Below are 15,352 nucleotides of genomic sequence, written 5' to 3'. Positions count from 1 at the left end.
ATTAATGAGGGGTTAATTAACAGATTGGGGAGGGGTTAACGGGGTAATTAAAGGGGGTTGGGGATTAATGGAGTTTTTAATTAGTGGGTTAATTAATTAATGGTTAGATTAATTCATTAAAGGTTAGCTGCAGGTAATTATTTAACTTTAATTAATTAGGGATGATTAATTGCTGTGAGGGGTTAATTAATTCCTGGGCATGCTAATTACTAATTAATTTCGTTTATCTAATTAGTGGGGGGAATAATTACAGGCCTTAATTAGAATTAATTAATTAAGTGGAATGTGATTAATTATGGGCACAGCTGGGTTTTTAATTAATTATTGGGGTTAATTAATTAATTAATGGAAGGGGTTCATTAGCTGCAGGTTCATTCATTGAGGTTAATTAATGACGGTTAAATAAACCCTGGGGGTTACTGGGATTGAACTGGGATGGACTGGGACGGACTGGGAGGGGAACTGGGAGGGGATTGAGGGTTACTGGGCTGAACTGGGAGCACTGGGAGGGGATACTGGGGCAGGTCTGGGCCTTACTGGGAGCACTGGGATGAACTGGGGTTGAACTGGGGGTTACTGGGATGGACTGGGCTGAACTGGGAGCACTGGGAAGGGACTGGGAGCGAACTCAGGGGTTACTGGGATGAACTGGGAGGGGATTGACGGTTAGTGGGATGAACTGGGAGCACTGGGAGGATGAACTGGGGGGTACTGGGACAGAGTGGGATGAACTGGGAGGGAACTTGGGGGTTACTGGGATGGGACCGGGAGGGGATACTGGGATGGGTCTGGGGATTACTGGGATGGACTGGGAGCACTGGGAGGATGAACTGGGGCTTACTGGGATGGACTGGGATGAACTGGTAGCACTGGAAAGGGACTGGGAGGGGACTGGGGGTTACTGGGATGGACTGGGAGCACTAGGAACATGAACTGGGGGTACTGGGATGGACTGGGATGAACTGGGAGGGTGAACTGGGGGTTACTGGGAAGGGACTGGGAGGGGATTGAGGGTTACTGGAATGAACTGGGATGGGACTGGGAAGAACTGGGATGAACTGGGAGGGGATTGATGGTTACTGGGATGGACTGGGATGAACTGGGGTTGAACTGGGGGTTACTGGGACAGACTGGACTGAACTGGGAGCACTGGGAAGGGACTGGGAGGGACTGGGGGTTACTGGGATGGACTGGGAGGGGATTGAGGGTTACTGGTCTGAACTGGAATGAACTGGGATGAACTGGGAGGGACTGGGATGAACTGGGAGGGAGTGGAGTGGACTGGGATGAACTGGGAGTTACTGGGATGAACTGGTGTGAACTGGGCTGGCCTGAACTGGTTTGAACTGGTTTGAACTGGTTTGAACTGGGAGTTTCCCAGTTGAAGGCCCCGGAGGTGCTGACTCAGCGCTGCCCCTCCCAGTCCCGCCCAGTTTGGGACTGGGGCCAACTGGGATTGAACTGGGAGAGCCCGTCCGGCCTGGGCTGAACTGGGAGGGACTGGGAGAGACTGGGATAAACTGGGATTGAACTGGGAGGGACTGGGAGCGACTGGGGGGAACTGGGACAGACTGGGGGGAACTGGAAGCAACTGGGATTGAACTGGGAGCAACTGGGGGGAACTGGGACAAACTGGGATTGAACTGGGAGCTACTGGGGGATACTGGGAGGGACTGGGATGGACTGGGAATAAACTGGGAATGAACTGGGATGAACTGGGGATGAACTGGGAGGGGACTGGGAGGGAACTGGGGGGTACTGGGAAGGACTGGGATTGAACTGGACTGAACTGGGATGAACTGGGAGGGACTGGGATGGAACTGGGATGGACTGGGATGAACTGGAATGAACTGGGATGGACTGGGATGAACTGGAAATAAACTGGAATTGAACTGTGATAAACTGGGATTGACTGGGAGGGAACTGGGGGATACTGGGAAGGACTGGAATGGACTGGGATGAACTGGGATGGACTGGGATGAACTGGGATGAACTGGGATGAACTGGTCCTTACTGGTCCTTACTGGTCCTTTCTTCCAATTTTGCTGAATTTTATCCCAAATTTTTTTGGATTTCTCCCAAATTTGGGGGGAATTTCTCCCAAATTTTTAAATTTATCCCAAATTTTTTTGGGATTGATCCCAAATTTTTTGATTGATCCCAAATTTTTTGGGTTTTCTTTCCAAATTTTTTGCTCCAACCCCAAATTTTTGGGATCAATTCCCAAATGTTTTTTGATCCCAGTTCCCATTTCTTGGGATTTCTCCCCCAATTTTTAGGATTTCTCCCTCATTTTTTGGGGAATTTTGGGATTTCCCTCCCATTTTTGGGATTTCTCCCCCCATTTTTGGGGAATTTTTGGGATTCTCTCCCCATTTTTTTGGGATTTCTTCCCCAATTTTTGGGAATTTCTGGGATTTCCTTCCCATTTTTTGGGATTTCTCAGCCATTTTTGGGATTTCTCTCATAGTTTTGGGATTTCTTCCCCCACTTTTTGGGGACTTTCTCTCCCAGTTTTTTGGGATTCCTTCCCATTTTGGGGAATTTTTGGGATTTCTCCCTCATTTTTTGGGATTCCTTCCCCATTTTTGGGGAATTTTTTTGATTCCTTCCCCATTTTGGGGAATTTTTGGGATTTCCCTCCCAGTTTGGGGGAATTTTTTAGGATTCTCTCCCCATTTTTAGGATTCCCTCCCCATATTTTGGGACTCCTTCCCATTTTTGGGGGAATTTTTGGGATTCCCTCCCCATTTTTTTGGGATTCCCTCCCCATTTTTTGGGATTTCCCTCCCATTTTTGGGGGATTTCCCCCCATTTTTGGGGAATTTTTGGGATTCCCTCCCCATTTTTTGGGATTTCCTTCCCATTTTTTGGGGATTTCTCTCCCATTTTTGGGGATTTCCCCCCATTTTTGGGGAATTTTTTGGGAATTTTGGGATTCCCTCCCCGTTTTTGGGACTCCCCTTTCCCGCCCGCACTCCCGGAAGGATTTTTGGGATCCGAGCGGAGCTTCCTCCTCCCCTCCCCCCACTCCTCTTCCTCCCCTCCCCCACCTTCCTCCTCCTCCCCTCCCCTCCCCCTCCTCGCGCGGCTCCTCCCGAGAATTCCCGAGGATCCCGGGACGGGATCGGGATCGGGATCGGGATCGGGACAGGTGAGAAATAATTCCGGGATTGGGATCGGGACTGGGACCAGAACAGGTGAGAATTAATCCTGGGATTGGGATCAGGACCTGGATCGGGACTGGGACAGGTGAGAATTAAACCTGGGACTGGGATTGGGATCGGGATTGGGACCAGGATCAGGATCAGGACAGGTGAGAATTAATCCCGGGACTGGGATTGGGGCCGGGATTGGGATCACGATCAGGATTAGGATCAGGATCGGGACTGGGACAGGTGAGAATTAAACCCGGGTCTGGGATTGGGGCCGGGATTGGGATCAGGACTGGGATCAGGTGAGAATCCTGGAATTGGGATCAGAATTGGGACCAGAACAGGTGAGAACTAGTCCTGGGTCTGGGATTGGGATCAGGATCGGGATTGGGATTGGGACAGGTGAGAATTAATCCTGGAATTGGGATCAGGATTGGGATCAGGACTGGGACAGGTGAGAATTAAACCCGGGATTGGAATCAGGACCAGGATTGGGACAGGGACAGGTGAGAATTCCAGGATCAGGACAGGTGAGAAATAAACCTGGGATCAGGATCGGGGCTGGGACTGGGATCGGGACTGGGACAGGTGAGAATTCTGGAATCGGGATCGGGATTGGGATCAGCACAGGTGAGAATTAATCCTGGGATTGGGATCGGGACTGGGATCGGGACTGGGTCAGGTGAGAATCCTGGAATCAGGACAGGTGAGAATTAAACCCGGGACTGTGATCGGGGCCAGGACAGGTGAGAATCAATCCCAGGATCAGGACCTAGATTGGGACCGGGATCAGGATTGGGATCAGGACAGGTCAGAATTAATCCTGGGACGGGGATTGGGACTGGGATTGGGACCAGGACTGGGATTGGGACTGGGACCGGGACAGGTGAGAATTAAACCCGGGATCAGGACCTGGATCAGGATCGGGATTGGGATCGGGACAGGGACAGGCGAGAATCCTGGAATCGGGATCGGGATTGGGATTGGGACAGGTGAGAATTAATCCCGGGATCGGGATTGGGATCGGGATTGGGATCGGGATTGGGATCAGGATTAGGACCGGGATCGGGACTGGGACAGGTGAGAATCCTGGAATTGGGACCAGGATTGGGACCAGGACGGGTGAGAATTCTGGGATTGGGACAGGTGAGAATTAATCCCGGGATTGGGATTGGGATCGAGATCAGGATTAGGACCGGGATTGGGATCGGGACTGGGACAGGTGAGAATCCTGGAATGGGGATCAGGATTGGGACCAGGACAGGTGAGAACTAATCCTGGGATCAAGACCTGGATTGGGACCGGGATCAGGATCAGGACCGGGATTGGGACTGGGACAGGTGAGAATTCCGGGATCAGGACAGGTGAGAATTAATCCTGGAATTGGGATCGGGATCGGGACTGGGACAGGTGAGAATCCTGGAATGGGGACAGGTGAGAATCAAACCCGGGACTGGGACTGGGACTGGGATCAGGACAGGTGAGAATCAATCCCAGGATCAGGACCTGGATCAGGACCAGCATCGGGACTGGGACAGGTGAGAATTAAACCCGGGATTGGGATCGGGATTGGGATCAGGATTAGGACTGGGACAGGTGAGAATCCTGGAATCGGGATCGGGATCAGGATTGGGATCAGGACAGGTCAGAATTAATTCCAGGATTGGGACTGGGACAGGTGAGAATTAATCCTGGGACTGGGATCAGGACCAGGATTGGGATCGGGATCAGGATTCCGGGATCATGACAGGTGAGAATTAATCCCGGGATCGGGATCAGAATCAGGATTAGGACAGGTGAGAAATAATCCCAGGATTGGGATCAGGACAAGGACAGGGACAGGGACAGGTGAGAATTCTGAGATCGGGACCGGGATTGGGATCAGGACAGGTGAGAATTAATCCCGGGATTGGGACAAGTGAGAATTAATCCTGGAATTGGGATCAGGATCGGGATCAGGACTGGGACAGGTGAGAATTAAACCCAGGACTGGGATTGGGGCCGGGATTGGGACCAGGACTGGGATCAGGTGAGAATCCTGGAATTGGGATCAGGATTGGGACCAGAACAGGTGAGAACTAGTCCTGGGACTGGGATTGGGATCAGGATCGGGATTGGGATCGGGACAGGTGAGAATTAATCCCGGGACTGGGATTGGGATCAGGACTGGGATCAGGACAGGGATAGGTGAGAATTCCAGGATCGGGACAGGTGAGAATTAATCCTGGGATCAGGACCCGGATCACGACCGGGATCAGGATCAGGACCAGGATTGGGACTGGGACAGGTGAGAATCCTGGGATCGGGATCAGAACTGGGACAGGTGAGATTTCAGGGATCAGGACAGGTGAGAATTAAACCTGGGATCAGGATTGGGATTTGGATCAGGATCAGGACCGGGATCGGGACTGGGACAGGTGAGAATTAATCCTGGGATTGGGATGGGGATCAGGACTGGGACTGGGATCAGGACCGGGATTGGGACCAGGACAGGTGAGAATTAAACCTGGGATTGGGATCGGGGCTGGGACAGGTGAGAATTCCGGGATCGGGACAGGTGAGAATTAAACCCGGGATCAGGACCTGGATTGGGATCAGGATTGGGATCGGGATTGGGATCGGGATCGGGACTGGGACAGGTGAGAATTCCAGGATCAGGACCTGGATCAGGATCGGGATTGGGATCGGGACAGGGACAGGCAAGAATCCTGGAATCGGGATCGGGATTGGGATTGGGACAGGTGAGAATTAATCCTGGGATCGGGATTGGGATCGGGATTGGGATCAGGATTAGGACCGGGATCGGGACTGGGACAGGTGAGAATTAAATCTGGGATTGGGACTGGGACAGGTGAGAATCCTGGAATTGGGACCAGGATTGGGACCAGGACGGGTGAGAATTCTGGGATTGGGACAGGTGAGAATTAATCCCGGGATAGGGATTGGGATCGAGATCAGGATTAGGACCGGGATTGGGATCGGGACTGGGACAGGTGAGAATCCTGGAATGGGGATCAGGATTGGGACCAGGACAGGTGAGAACTAATCCTGGGATCAAGACCTGGATTGGGACCGGGATCAGGATCAGGACCGGGATTGGGACTGGGACAGGTGAGAATTCCGGGATCAGGACAGGTGAGAATTAATCCTGGAATTGGGATCAGGACAGGTGAGAATTAATCCTGGAATTGGGATCAGGATGGGGACTGGGACAGGTGAGAATCCTGGAATGGGGACAGATGAGAATCAAACCCGGGACTGGGATTGGGACTGGGATCAGGACAGGTGAGAATCAATCCCAGGATCAGGACCTGGATCAGGACCAGCATCGGGACTGGGACAGGTGAGAATTAAACCCGGGATTGGGATCGAGATTGGGATCAGGATTAGGACTGGGACAGGTGAGAATCCTGGAATCAGGATCGGGACTGGGACCAGGGCAGGTCAGAATTAATTCTGGGATTGGGATCGGGACAGGTGAGAATTAAACCCGGGATTGGGATCAGGATCAGGACCGGGATCGGGATTGGGACAGGTCAGAATCCTGGAATCAGGATCGGGATTGGGACTGGGACAGGTGGGAATTAATCCTGGGACTGGGATCAGGACCAGGATTGGGATCAGGATTGGGATTCCGGGATCATGACAGGTGAGAAATAATCCCAGGATTGGGATCAGGACAAGGACAGGGACAGGGACAGGTGAGAATTCTGAGATCGGGACCGGGATTGGGATCAGGACAGGTGAGAATTAATCCCGGGATTGGGACAAGTGAGAATTAATCCTGGAATTGGGATCGGGATCGGGACTGGGACAGGTGAGAATCCTGGAATTGGGACAGGTGAGAATTAAACCCGGGATTGGGACTGGGATCAGGATTGGGATCAGGACAGGTGAGAATTAATCCCGGGACTGGGATCGGGACCGGGATTGGGATCAGGACTGGGATTGGGACTGGGACAGGTGAGAATTCTGGGATCGGGACAGGTGAGAATTAAACCCGGGATTGGGATTGGGATCAGGATTAGGACTGGGATCGGGACTGGGACAGGTCAGAATTAATCCCAGGATTGAGATCAGGACAGGTGAGAATTAATCCTGGGACTGGGATCAGGATCAGGATCGGGACTGGTCAGAATTAATCCCGGGATTGAGATTGGGACAGGTGAGAATTAAACCCGGGATTGGGATCAGGATTGGGATCAGGATTAGGTGAGAATTAATCCTGGGATTGGGACCCGGATCAGGATCAGGACTGGGATCAGGACCGGGATCGGGATCGGGATCAGGACGGGGACTGGGACAGGTGAGAATTAATCCCGGGATTGGATCAGGATTGGGATCAGGACTGGTGATAATTAAGCCCGGGATCGGGATTGGGACCAGGATTAGGACTGGGATCAGGACTGGGACAGGTGAGAATTAATCCTGGGATTAGGATCAGGATCGGGATTGGGACCGGGATCAGGACAGGTGAGAATTCCGGAATCGGCAATTTTGGGATCAGGAATTCTGGGGAGTCCTGAGAGGATTTTGGGATTTTTCGAGGGAATTTCAGGCAATCCCAAAATTATCTTTTTTTAACCCCAAAATCTGCATTTTTAACCCAAAAATTTCCCATTTCTTTTCCCAAAAATTCCCTTTTTTACCCCTAAAATTCCCATTTTCCACCCCAAAATTGTCTTTTTTTAACCCCAAAATTCCCATTTTCTACCCCAAAATTTCCCTTTTACTTCCTCAAAAATTCCCATTTTTTACCCCAAAATTCCAATTTATTTATCCCCAAAATCCCCATTTATTTTCCTAAAAATTCCCATTTTTCCCCCCAAAATTCCCATTTTTTACCCCAAAAATTCCCATTTTTTACCCCAAATTTCCCATTTTTTACCCCAAAATTTCAATTTTTCCACCCCCAAAAATTCCCATTTCCCCAAATTCCCATTCCCCCCCCAAATCTCCATTTTTTGCTCACCTTTTTCCCGTTTTTTGGGCATTTTGCCCCATTTCAGGACCCCTGGGATGAGGCTCCGGCTGCTGCTGCTGCTGCTGCTCCAGGCCGCAGGTGAGACCCAAAAACACCTGAATTATCCAAAATTTACCTGAATTATCCAAAATTTACCTGAATTATCCCAAAATTTACCTGAATTATCCAAAATTTACCTGAATTAAACCAAAATTCACCTGAATTATCCAAAATTCACCTGAATTATCCCAAAATTCACCTGAATTATCCAAAAATCACCTGAATTATCCAAAATTTACCTGAATTATCCAAAATTCACCTGAATTAAACCAAAATTCACCTGAATTATCCAAAATTCACCTGAATTATCCCAAAATTCACCTGAATTATCCCAAATTCACCTGAATTATCCAAAATTTACCTGAATTATCCAAAATTTATCTGAATTATCCCAAAATTCACCTGAATTATCCAAAATTCACCTGAATTATCCCAAATTCACCTGAATTATCCAAAATTCACCTGAATTATCCAAAATTTACCTGAATTATCCAAAATTCACCTGAATTATCCCAAAAATCACCTGAATTAAACCAAAATTCACCTGAATTAAACTCAAATTTACCTGAATTACCCCAAAATTCACCTGAGAGACCCAAATTTCACTTGAGGGAACCCAAAAATTTATCTGAGGAACTCCAAACTCACCTGAGAGACCCCAAAAACTCACCTGAATTAAACCAAAATTCACCTGAATTACCCCAAAAACTCACCTGAGAGACCCAAAACTCACCTCAATTATCCCAAATTTTACCTGAATTACCCCAGAATTCACCTGGGGACCCCAAAATTCACCTGAGAGACTCCAAATTTACCTGAATTATCCAAAAACTCACCTGGGGGACCTAAAAACTCACCTGGGAACCCCAAAATTTACCTGGGGAACCCAAAATTCACCTGAGAGACCCAAAAATTCACCTGAATTATCCCAAAATTTACCTGAATTGCCCCAAATTTTACCTGAGAGACCCCAAAATTCACCTGGGAAACCAAAATTCACCTGAGAGACCCAAAAAATTCACCTGAGAGACCCAAAATTCACCTGGAGGACCCAAAATTTACCTGAATTACCCCAAAATTCACCTGAGAGACCCCAAATTTACCTGAATTATCCAAAAATTCACCTGGGGACCCCCAAAACACACCTGTGAGACCCCAAAAACTCACATGGGGCCAAAATTCACCTGAATTATCCCAAAATTCACCTGAATTATCCCAAACTCACCTGGGGAGCCCAAAAACTCACCTGAATTATTGAAAAATTCACCTGAATGATCCCAAAATTTACCTGGGAACCCAAAATTTACCTGAATTATCCAAAAACTCACCTGAGAGACCCCAAAATTTACCTGAATTAAACCAAAATTTACCTGAGGAGCCCAAAACTCACCTGGGGACCCAAAATTTACATGAATTACCCCAAAATTCACCTGGGGGACTCAAAATTCACCTGAGAGACCAAAAAATTCACCTGGGGAGCCCAAAATTCACCTGAGGGACCCGAAAATTCACCTGAGAGACTCCAAAACTCACCTGAATTACCCCAAAATTTACCTGAGGAACCCCAAAATTCACCTGGGGATCCAAAATTTACCTGAGAGACCCAAAACACCTGAATTACCCCAAAAATTCACCTGAGAGACCCCAAAATTTACCTGAGAAGCCCAAAACTCACCTGAATTAAACCAAAATTTACCTGAATTACCCCAAATTTACCTGAATTATCCCAAAATTCACCTGAATTATCCAAAATTTACCTGAATTATCCAAAATTCACCTGAATTAAACCAAAATTGACCTGAATTATCCAAAATTTACCATGAATTATCCCAAAATTTATCTGAATTATCCCAAAATTTACCTGAATTAAACCAAAATTCACCTGAGAGACCCCAAAATTTCACCTGAGGGAGCCCAAAACTCACCTGAATTACCCCAAAAACTCACCTGGGAACCCCAAAATTTACCTGAGAGACCCCAAAATTTATCTGAATGATCCCAAAAACACCTGAATTAAACCAAAATTTACCTGAATTATCCCAAATTTCACCTGGGGGACCCCAAACTCACCTGGGAACCCCAAATTTCACCCGAGGGACCTCAAAACTCACCTGGGGGATCCCAAAAATTTACCTGAGAGACTCCAAAATTTAACTGGGAATCCCAAAAATCCCCTGAATTACCCCAAAACTCATCTAGGGGAACCAAAATTTACCTGAGAGACCCAAAATTCACCTGGGGAGCCCAAAATTCACCTGAGGGACCTCAAAACTCACCTGGGGGATCCCAAAAATTTACTTGAGAGACCCAAAAACTCACCTGAATTATCCCAAATTTTACCTGAGAGACCCCAAAATTCGCCTGAATTATTCCAAAAATTCACCTGGGAACCCCAAAATTTACCTGAGAGGCCCAAAATTCTCCTGGGGAGCCCAAGATTCACCCGAGGGACCTGAAAATTTACCTGAGAGACCCAAAAAATTCACCTGGGATCCCAAAAACTCACCTGGGAACCCAAAATTTCACCTGGGAACCCCAAAATTCACCTGGAGGACCCAAAATTTACCTGAGAGACTCCAAAACTCACCTGAATTGTCCCAAATTTTACCTGAATTATCCCAAAAATTCACCTGGGATGCCAAAATTTACCTGAATTACCCCAAAATTCACCTGAGAGACCCAAATTTCACTTGAGGGAACCCAAAAATTTACCTGAGGAACTCCAAACTCACCTGAGAGACCCCAAAAACTCGCCTGAATTACCCCAAAAACTCACTGAGAGACCCAAAATTGACCTGAATTATCCCAAATTTTACCTGAGAGACCCCAAAATTCACCTGAGGAACCCCAAATTTCACCTGAGGGAACCCAAAATTCACCTGGGGATCCAAAATTTACCTGAGAGACCCCAAAACACCTGAATTATCCCAAAAATTCGCCTGAGAGACCCCAAAATTTACCTGAGAAGCCCAAAACTCACCTGAATTATCCCAAAACTCACCTGAATTACCCCAAAATTTACCTGAATTACCCCAAAATTTACCTGAATTACCCCAAAAACTCACCTGAGTGACGTCAAAATTCACCTGGGGTCCCCAAAATTTACCTGGGGAACCCAAAATTTACCTGGGGAACCCAAAATTCACCTGAGAGACCCAAAATTCACCTGGAGGACCCAAAATTTACCTGAATTACCCCAAAAATTCACCTGGAAACCCCAAAACCTCACCTGGGGATCCTGAAACTCACCTGAGAGACCCCAAAATTCACCTGGGATCCCAAAATTTACCTGAATTACCCCAAAAATTCACCTGGGAACCCCAAAACCTCACCTGGGGAACACCAAACCTCACCTGAGAGACCCCAAATCTCACCTGGGGGACCCAGACATCACCTGTCCCTCACCTGTCCCAGGTGTGCTCTAGGGACACACCTGTCCCTCACCTGTCCCTCACCTGTCCCTCACCTGTCCCAGGTGTGCTATAGGGACACACCTGTGCCCCGCCCTGGCTCACCTGTCCTCACCTGTCCCTCACCTGTCCCTCACCTGTCCCAGGTGCTCGGGTGCCCAGGTGGGTTTTGGAGGGACACACCTGTGCCCCGCCCTGGCAGGCCGCGCTGTTCCAGGGCCGGCGCTTCGTCTGCGGGGGGACCCTGGTGGCGCCCAGGTGGGTCCTGACGGCCGCGCACTGCCACGCCCCCGGGTACGGACAGGTAACGGGGACACACCTGGGGACACACCTGGGGACACCTGGGGACACCTGGGATACATCTGGGGATGGGGGAGGGGTTACCTGGGATCACTGCCACGCCCCCGGGTACGGACAGGTAACGGGGACACACCTGGGGACACCTGAGATACACCTGAGAGGGATAGAAACACACCTGGGGACACCTAGGGACACCTGGGGACACCTGGGCACACCTGGGGACACCTGGGGACACCTGGGGATGGGGGAGGGGTTACCTGGGATCACTGCCACGCCCCCGGGTACGGACAGGTAACGGGGACACACCTGGGGACACACCTGGGGACACCTGGGGACATCTGGGCACACCTGGGGACACCTGACACACCTGGGGACACCTGGGATACACCTGGGATACAACTGGGCACACCTGAGTACACCTGGGCACACCTGGGGACACCTGGGGGCACCTGGGATACACCTGGGCATGGGGGAGGGGTTACCTGGGATCACTGCCACGCCCCCGGGTACGGACAGGTAACGGGGACACACCTGGGCGTGGGGGGCACACCTGGGATACACCTGGACACACCTGGGACACACCTGGGGACACCTGGGGACACCTGGGGACACCTGGGCACACCTGGGCTCACCTGGGGACACCTGGGGACACCTGGGCAGGCAATGGTTTCACCTGGTCACAAGGGGAGGGGCTCAAGTCCCACCTGAGTGTGGGTTGGGCTTAGCTGGACAGGTAACGGGCTCACCTGGGGTTCACCTGTATCACCTGTCACTCACCTGTCTCACCTGTCTCACCTGTACCTGTGTTACCTGACCCACCTGTCTCTCACCTGTCCCTCACCTGTTCCACCTGTTCTCTCACCTGTCTCACCTGTACCTGTGTTACCTGACCCACCTGTCTCTCACCTGTCCCTCACCTGTCTCACCTGTCCCTCACCTGTCTCACCTGTATCTTACCTGTCCCCATCTCTCACCTGTCTCACCTTTCCCGTCTCACCTGTCCCACCTGTCTCACCTGTCTCTCTCTCACCTGTCCATCACTCATCTGTCTCTCACCTGTCTCTCACTTGTCTCACCTGTCTCTCACCTGTCCCTGTCTCACCTGTCTCACCTCTCACCTGTCTCACCTGTCCATCCCTCACCTGTCCCACCTGTCCCACCTGTCTCACCTGTCTCACCTGTCCCATGAGTGTCTCACCTGTCCATCCCTCACCTGTCTCACCTGTCCCCTCCCCCACAGCCCCATCACCGTCCGCCTGGGCGGCCGCGGTCGCCACCAGGTGCGCCCAGGTGAGCCCCCGCTGGACGCGGCGCCGCCAGGTGAGGCCTCACCTGCGCCAGGTGAGCAGCGGCGGCGCTCGGAGCGCAGCTTCCGCTTCCCCGGCTACAACGAGAGCTCCAAGGACGGCGACCTGATGCTGCTGCGGCTGCGCGCGCCCGCGCACCTGAGCGCGCAGGTGAGGCCGCTGCCGCTGGCGCGCACCTGCGCCGCGCCCGGGACCGCCTGCCAGATCTCGGGGTGGGGCTCCACCACCAGCCCTGAAGGTGAGACACACCTGGGACAGGTGAGGGGTGAGATACACCTGGGACAGGTGAGGGGCAGGGAGACACACCTGGGACAGGTGAGGGGCAGGGGGACAGGTGAGACACACCTGGGACAGGTGAGGGGGGTGAGATACACCTGGGACAGGTGAGGGGGAATGGGGACAGGTGAGAGACACCTGGGACAGGTGAGGGGGGACAGGTGAGGGGGTGGGGACACACCTGGGACAGGTGAGGGGGGACAGGTGAGACACACCTGGGACAGGTGAGGGGGGTGAGATACACCTGGGACAGGTGAGGGGGAATGGGGACAGGTGAGATACACCTGGGACAGGTGAGGGGGGACAGGTGAGATACACCTGGGACAGGTGAGGGGGGGGATAGACCTGGGACAGGTGAGACACACCTGGGACAGGTGAGGGGTGAGATACACCTGGGGACAGGTGAGGGGGATGGGGACAGGTGAGATACACCTGGGACAGGTGAGGGGGTGGGGATAGATGAGATACACCTGGGACAGGTGAGATACACCTGGGACGGGTGAGGGGGGGGACACACCTGGGACAGGTGAGGGGGGGTGATACACCTGGGACAGGTGAGAGGATTACCTGGGGACAGGTGAGACACACCTGGGACAGGTGAGGGGGGGGATAGACCTGGGACAGGTGAGACACACCTGGGACAGGTGAGGGGTGAGATACACCTGGGGACAGGTGAGGGGGATGGGGACAGGTGAGATACACCTGGGACAGGTGAGGGGGTGGGGATAGATGAGATACACCTGGGACAGGTGAGATACACCTGGGACGGGTGAGGGGGGGGACACACCTGGGACAGGTGAGGGGGGGTGATACACCTGGGACAGGTGAGAGGATTACCTGGGGACAGGTGAGACACACCTGGGACAGGTGAGGGGGTACCTGGGGACAGGTGAGATACACCTGGGACAGGTGAGGGGGGGTGAGATACACCTGGGACAGGTGAGGGGGAATGGGGACAGGTGAGGGGCAGGGGAACACACCTGGGACAGGTGAGATACACCTGGGGTAGGTGAGACGTACCTGGGGCAGGTGAGGGGGGCTACCTGAGACAGGTGAGGGGGTGGGGATGGATGACGGGCTGGGGGACAGGTGGGGGGGGGTGAGACACACCTGGGACAGGTGAGGGATAGGAGGACACACCTGGGGACAGGTGAGGGGTGTTGGGGACAGGTGAGATACACCTGGGACAGGTGAGGGGGGTGGGGACACACCTGGGGACAGGTGAGGGGGGTGGGGAGGGGTGAGAGGGATGGGGACAGGTGAGACACACCTAGGACGAGTGAGGGGCAGGTGACACACCTGGGACAGGTAAGGGGGGATGGGTGAGACACACCTGGGACAGGTGAGGGGGTGGGGGACACACCTGGGACAGGTGAGATACACATGGGGACAGGCAAGACACACCTGGGGACAGGTGAGGCGCACCTGGGACAAGTGAGATGCACCTGGGACAGGTGAGACACACCTGGGACAGGTGAGAAGTGGAATTTGGGGGTTACCTGGGCACAGGTGAGATTGGGAATAAAGGCGTTACCTGGGCACAGGTGAGAGTTCAGATCAGGTGTTACCTGCCCAGGTGTCCCCAGGTGTCCCAGGTGTGCCCAGGTGTCCCCAGGTGTGTCTCAGGTGTGCCCCAGGTGTCCCCAGGTGTCTCCAGGTGTATCCCAGGTGTCCCCAAGTGTCCCCAGCTGTCCCCAGGTGTCCCAGGTGTCCCCAGGTGTGTCCAGGTGTGCCCCAGGTGTCCCCAGGTGTGTCCAGGTGTGCCCCAGGTGTCCCCAGGTGCACCCAAGTGTCCCCAGGTGTCCCCAGGTGTGTCCCCAGCTGTCCCCAGGTGTCCCCAGGTGTCCCCAGGTGTGACCTGCCCAGGTGTGACCCAGGTGT

The 15,352-nt window shown here is 52.1% G+C and overlaps 1 protein-coding gene across 1 annotated transcript in view; it reads left to right on the top strand.

Moving 5' to 3' along the window:
* Positions 1-3,055: 3,055 nt before the first annotated feature.
* Positions 3,056-15,352, top strand: part of LOC117010200 (kallikrein-14-like) — a 25,272-nt gene continuing 12,975 nt past the window's right edge. The window contains exons 1-4 of the mRNA XM_033084492.1: positions 3,056-3,154; positions 8,165-8,217; positions 11,735-11,882; positions 13,129-13,433. Of these exons, the coding sequence (XP_032940383.1) occupies positions 8,175-8,217; positions 11,735-11,882; positions 13,129-13,433 (496 nt within the window). The 5' untranslated portion in view covers positions 3,056-3,154; positions 8,165-8,174. The remainder of the gene's footprint in view (positions 3,155-8,164; positions 8,218-11,734; positions 11,883-13,128; positions 13,434-15,352) is intronic.

Source organism: Catharus ustulatus, chromosome 39 (genome assembly GCF_009819885.2).
Source record: "Catharus ustulatus isolate bCatUst1 chromosome 39, bCatUst1.pri.v2, whole genome shotgun sequence".
Lineage (NCBI taxonomy): Eukaryota > Metazoa > Chordata > Aves > Passeriformes > Turdidae > Catharus > Catharus ustulatus.
Note: the sequence above shows the minus strand (reverse complement) of the source record. Positions and strands in the feature narration are given on the sequence as shown.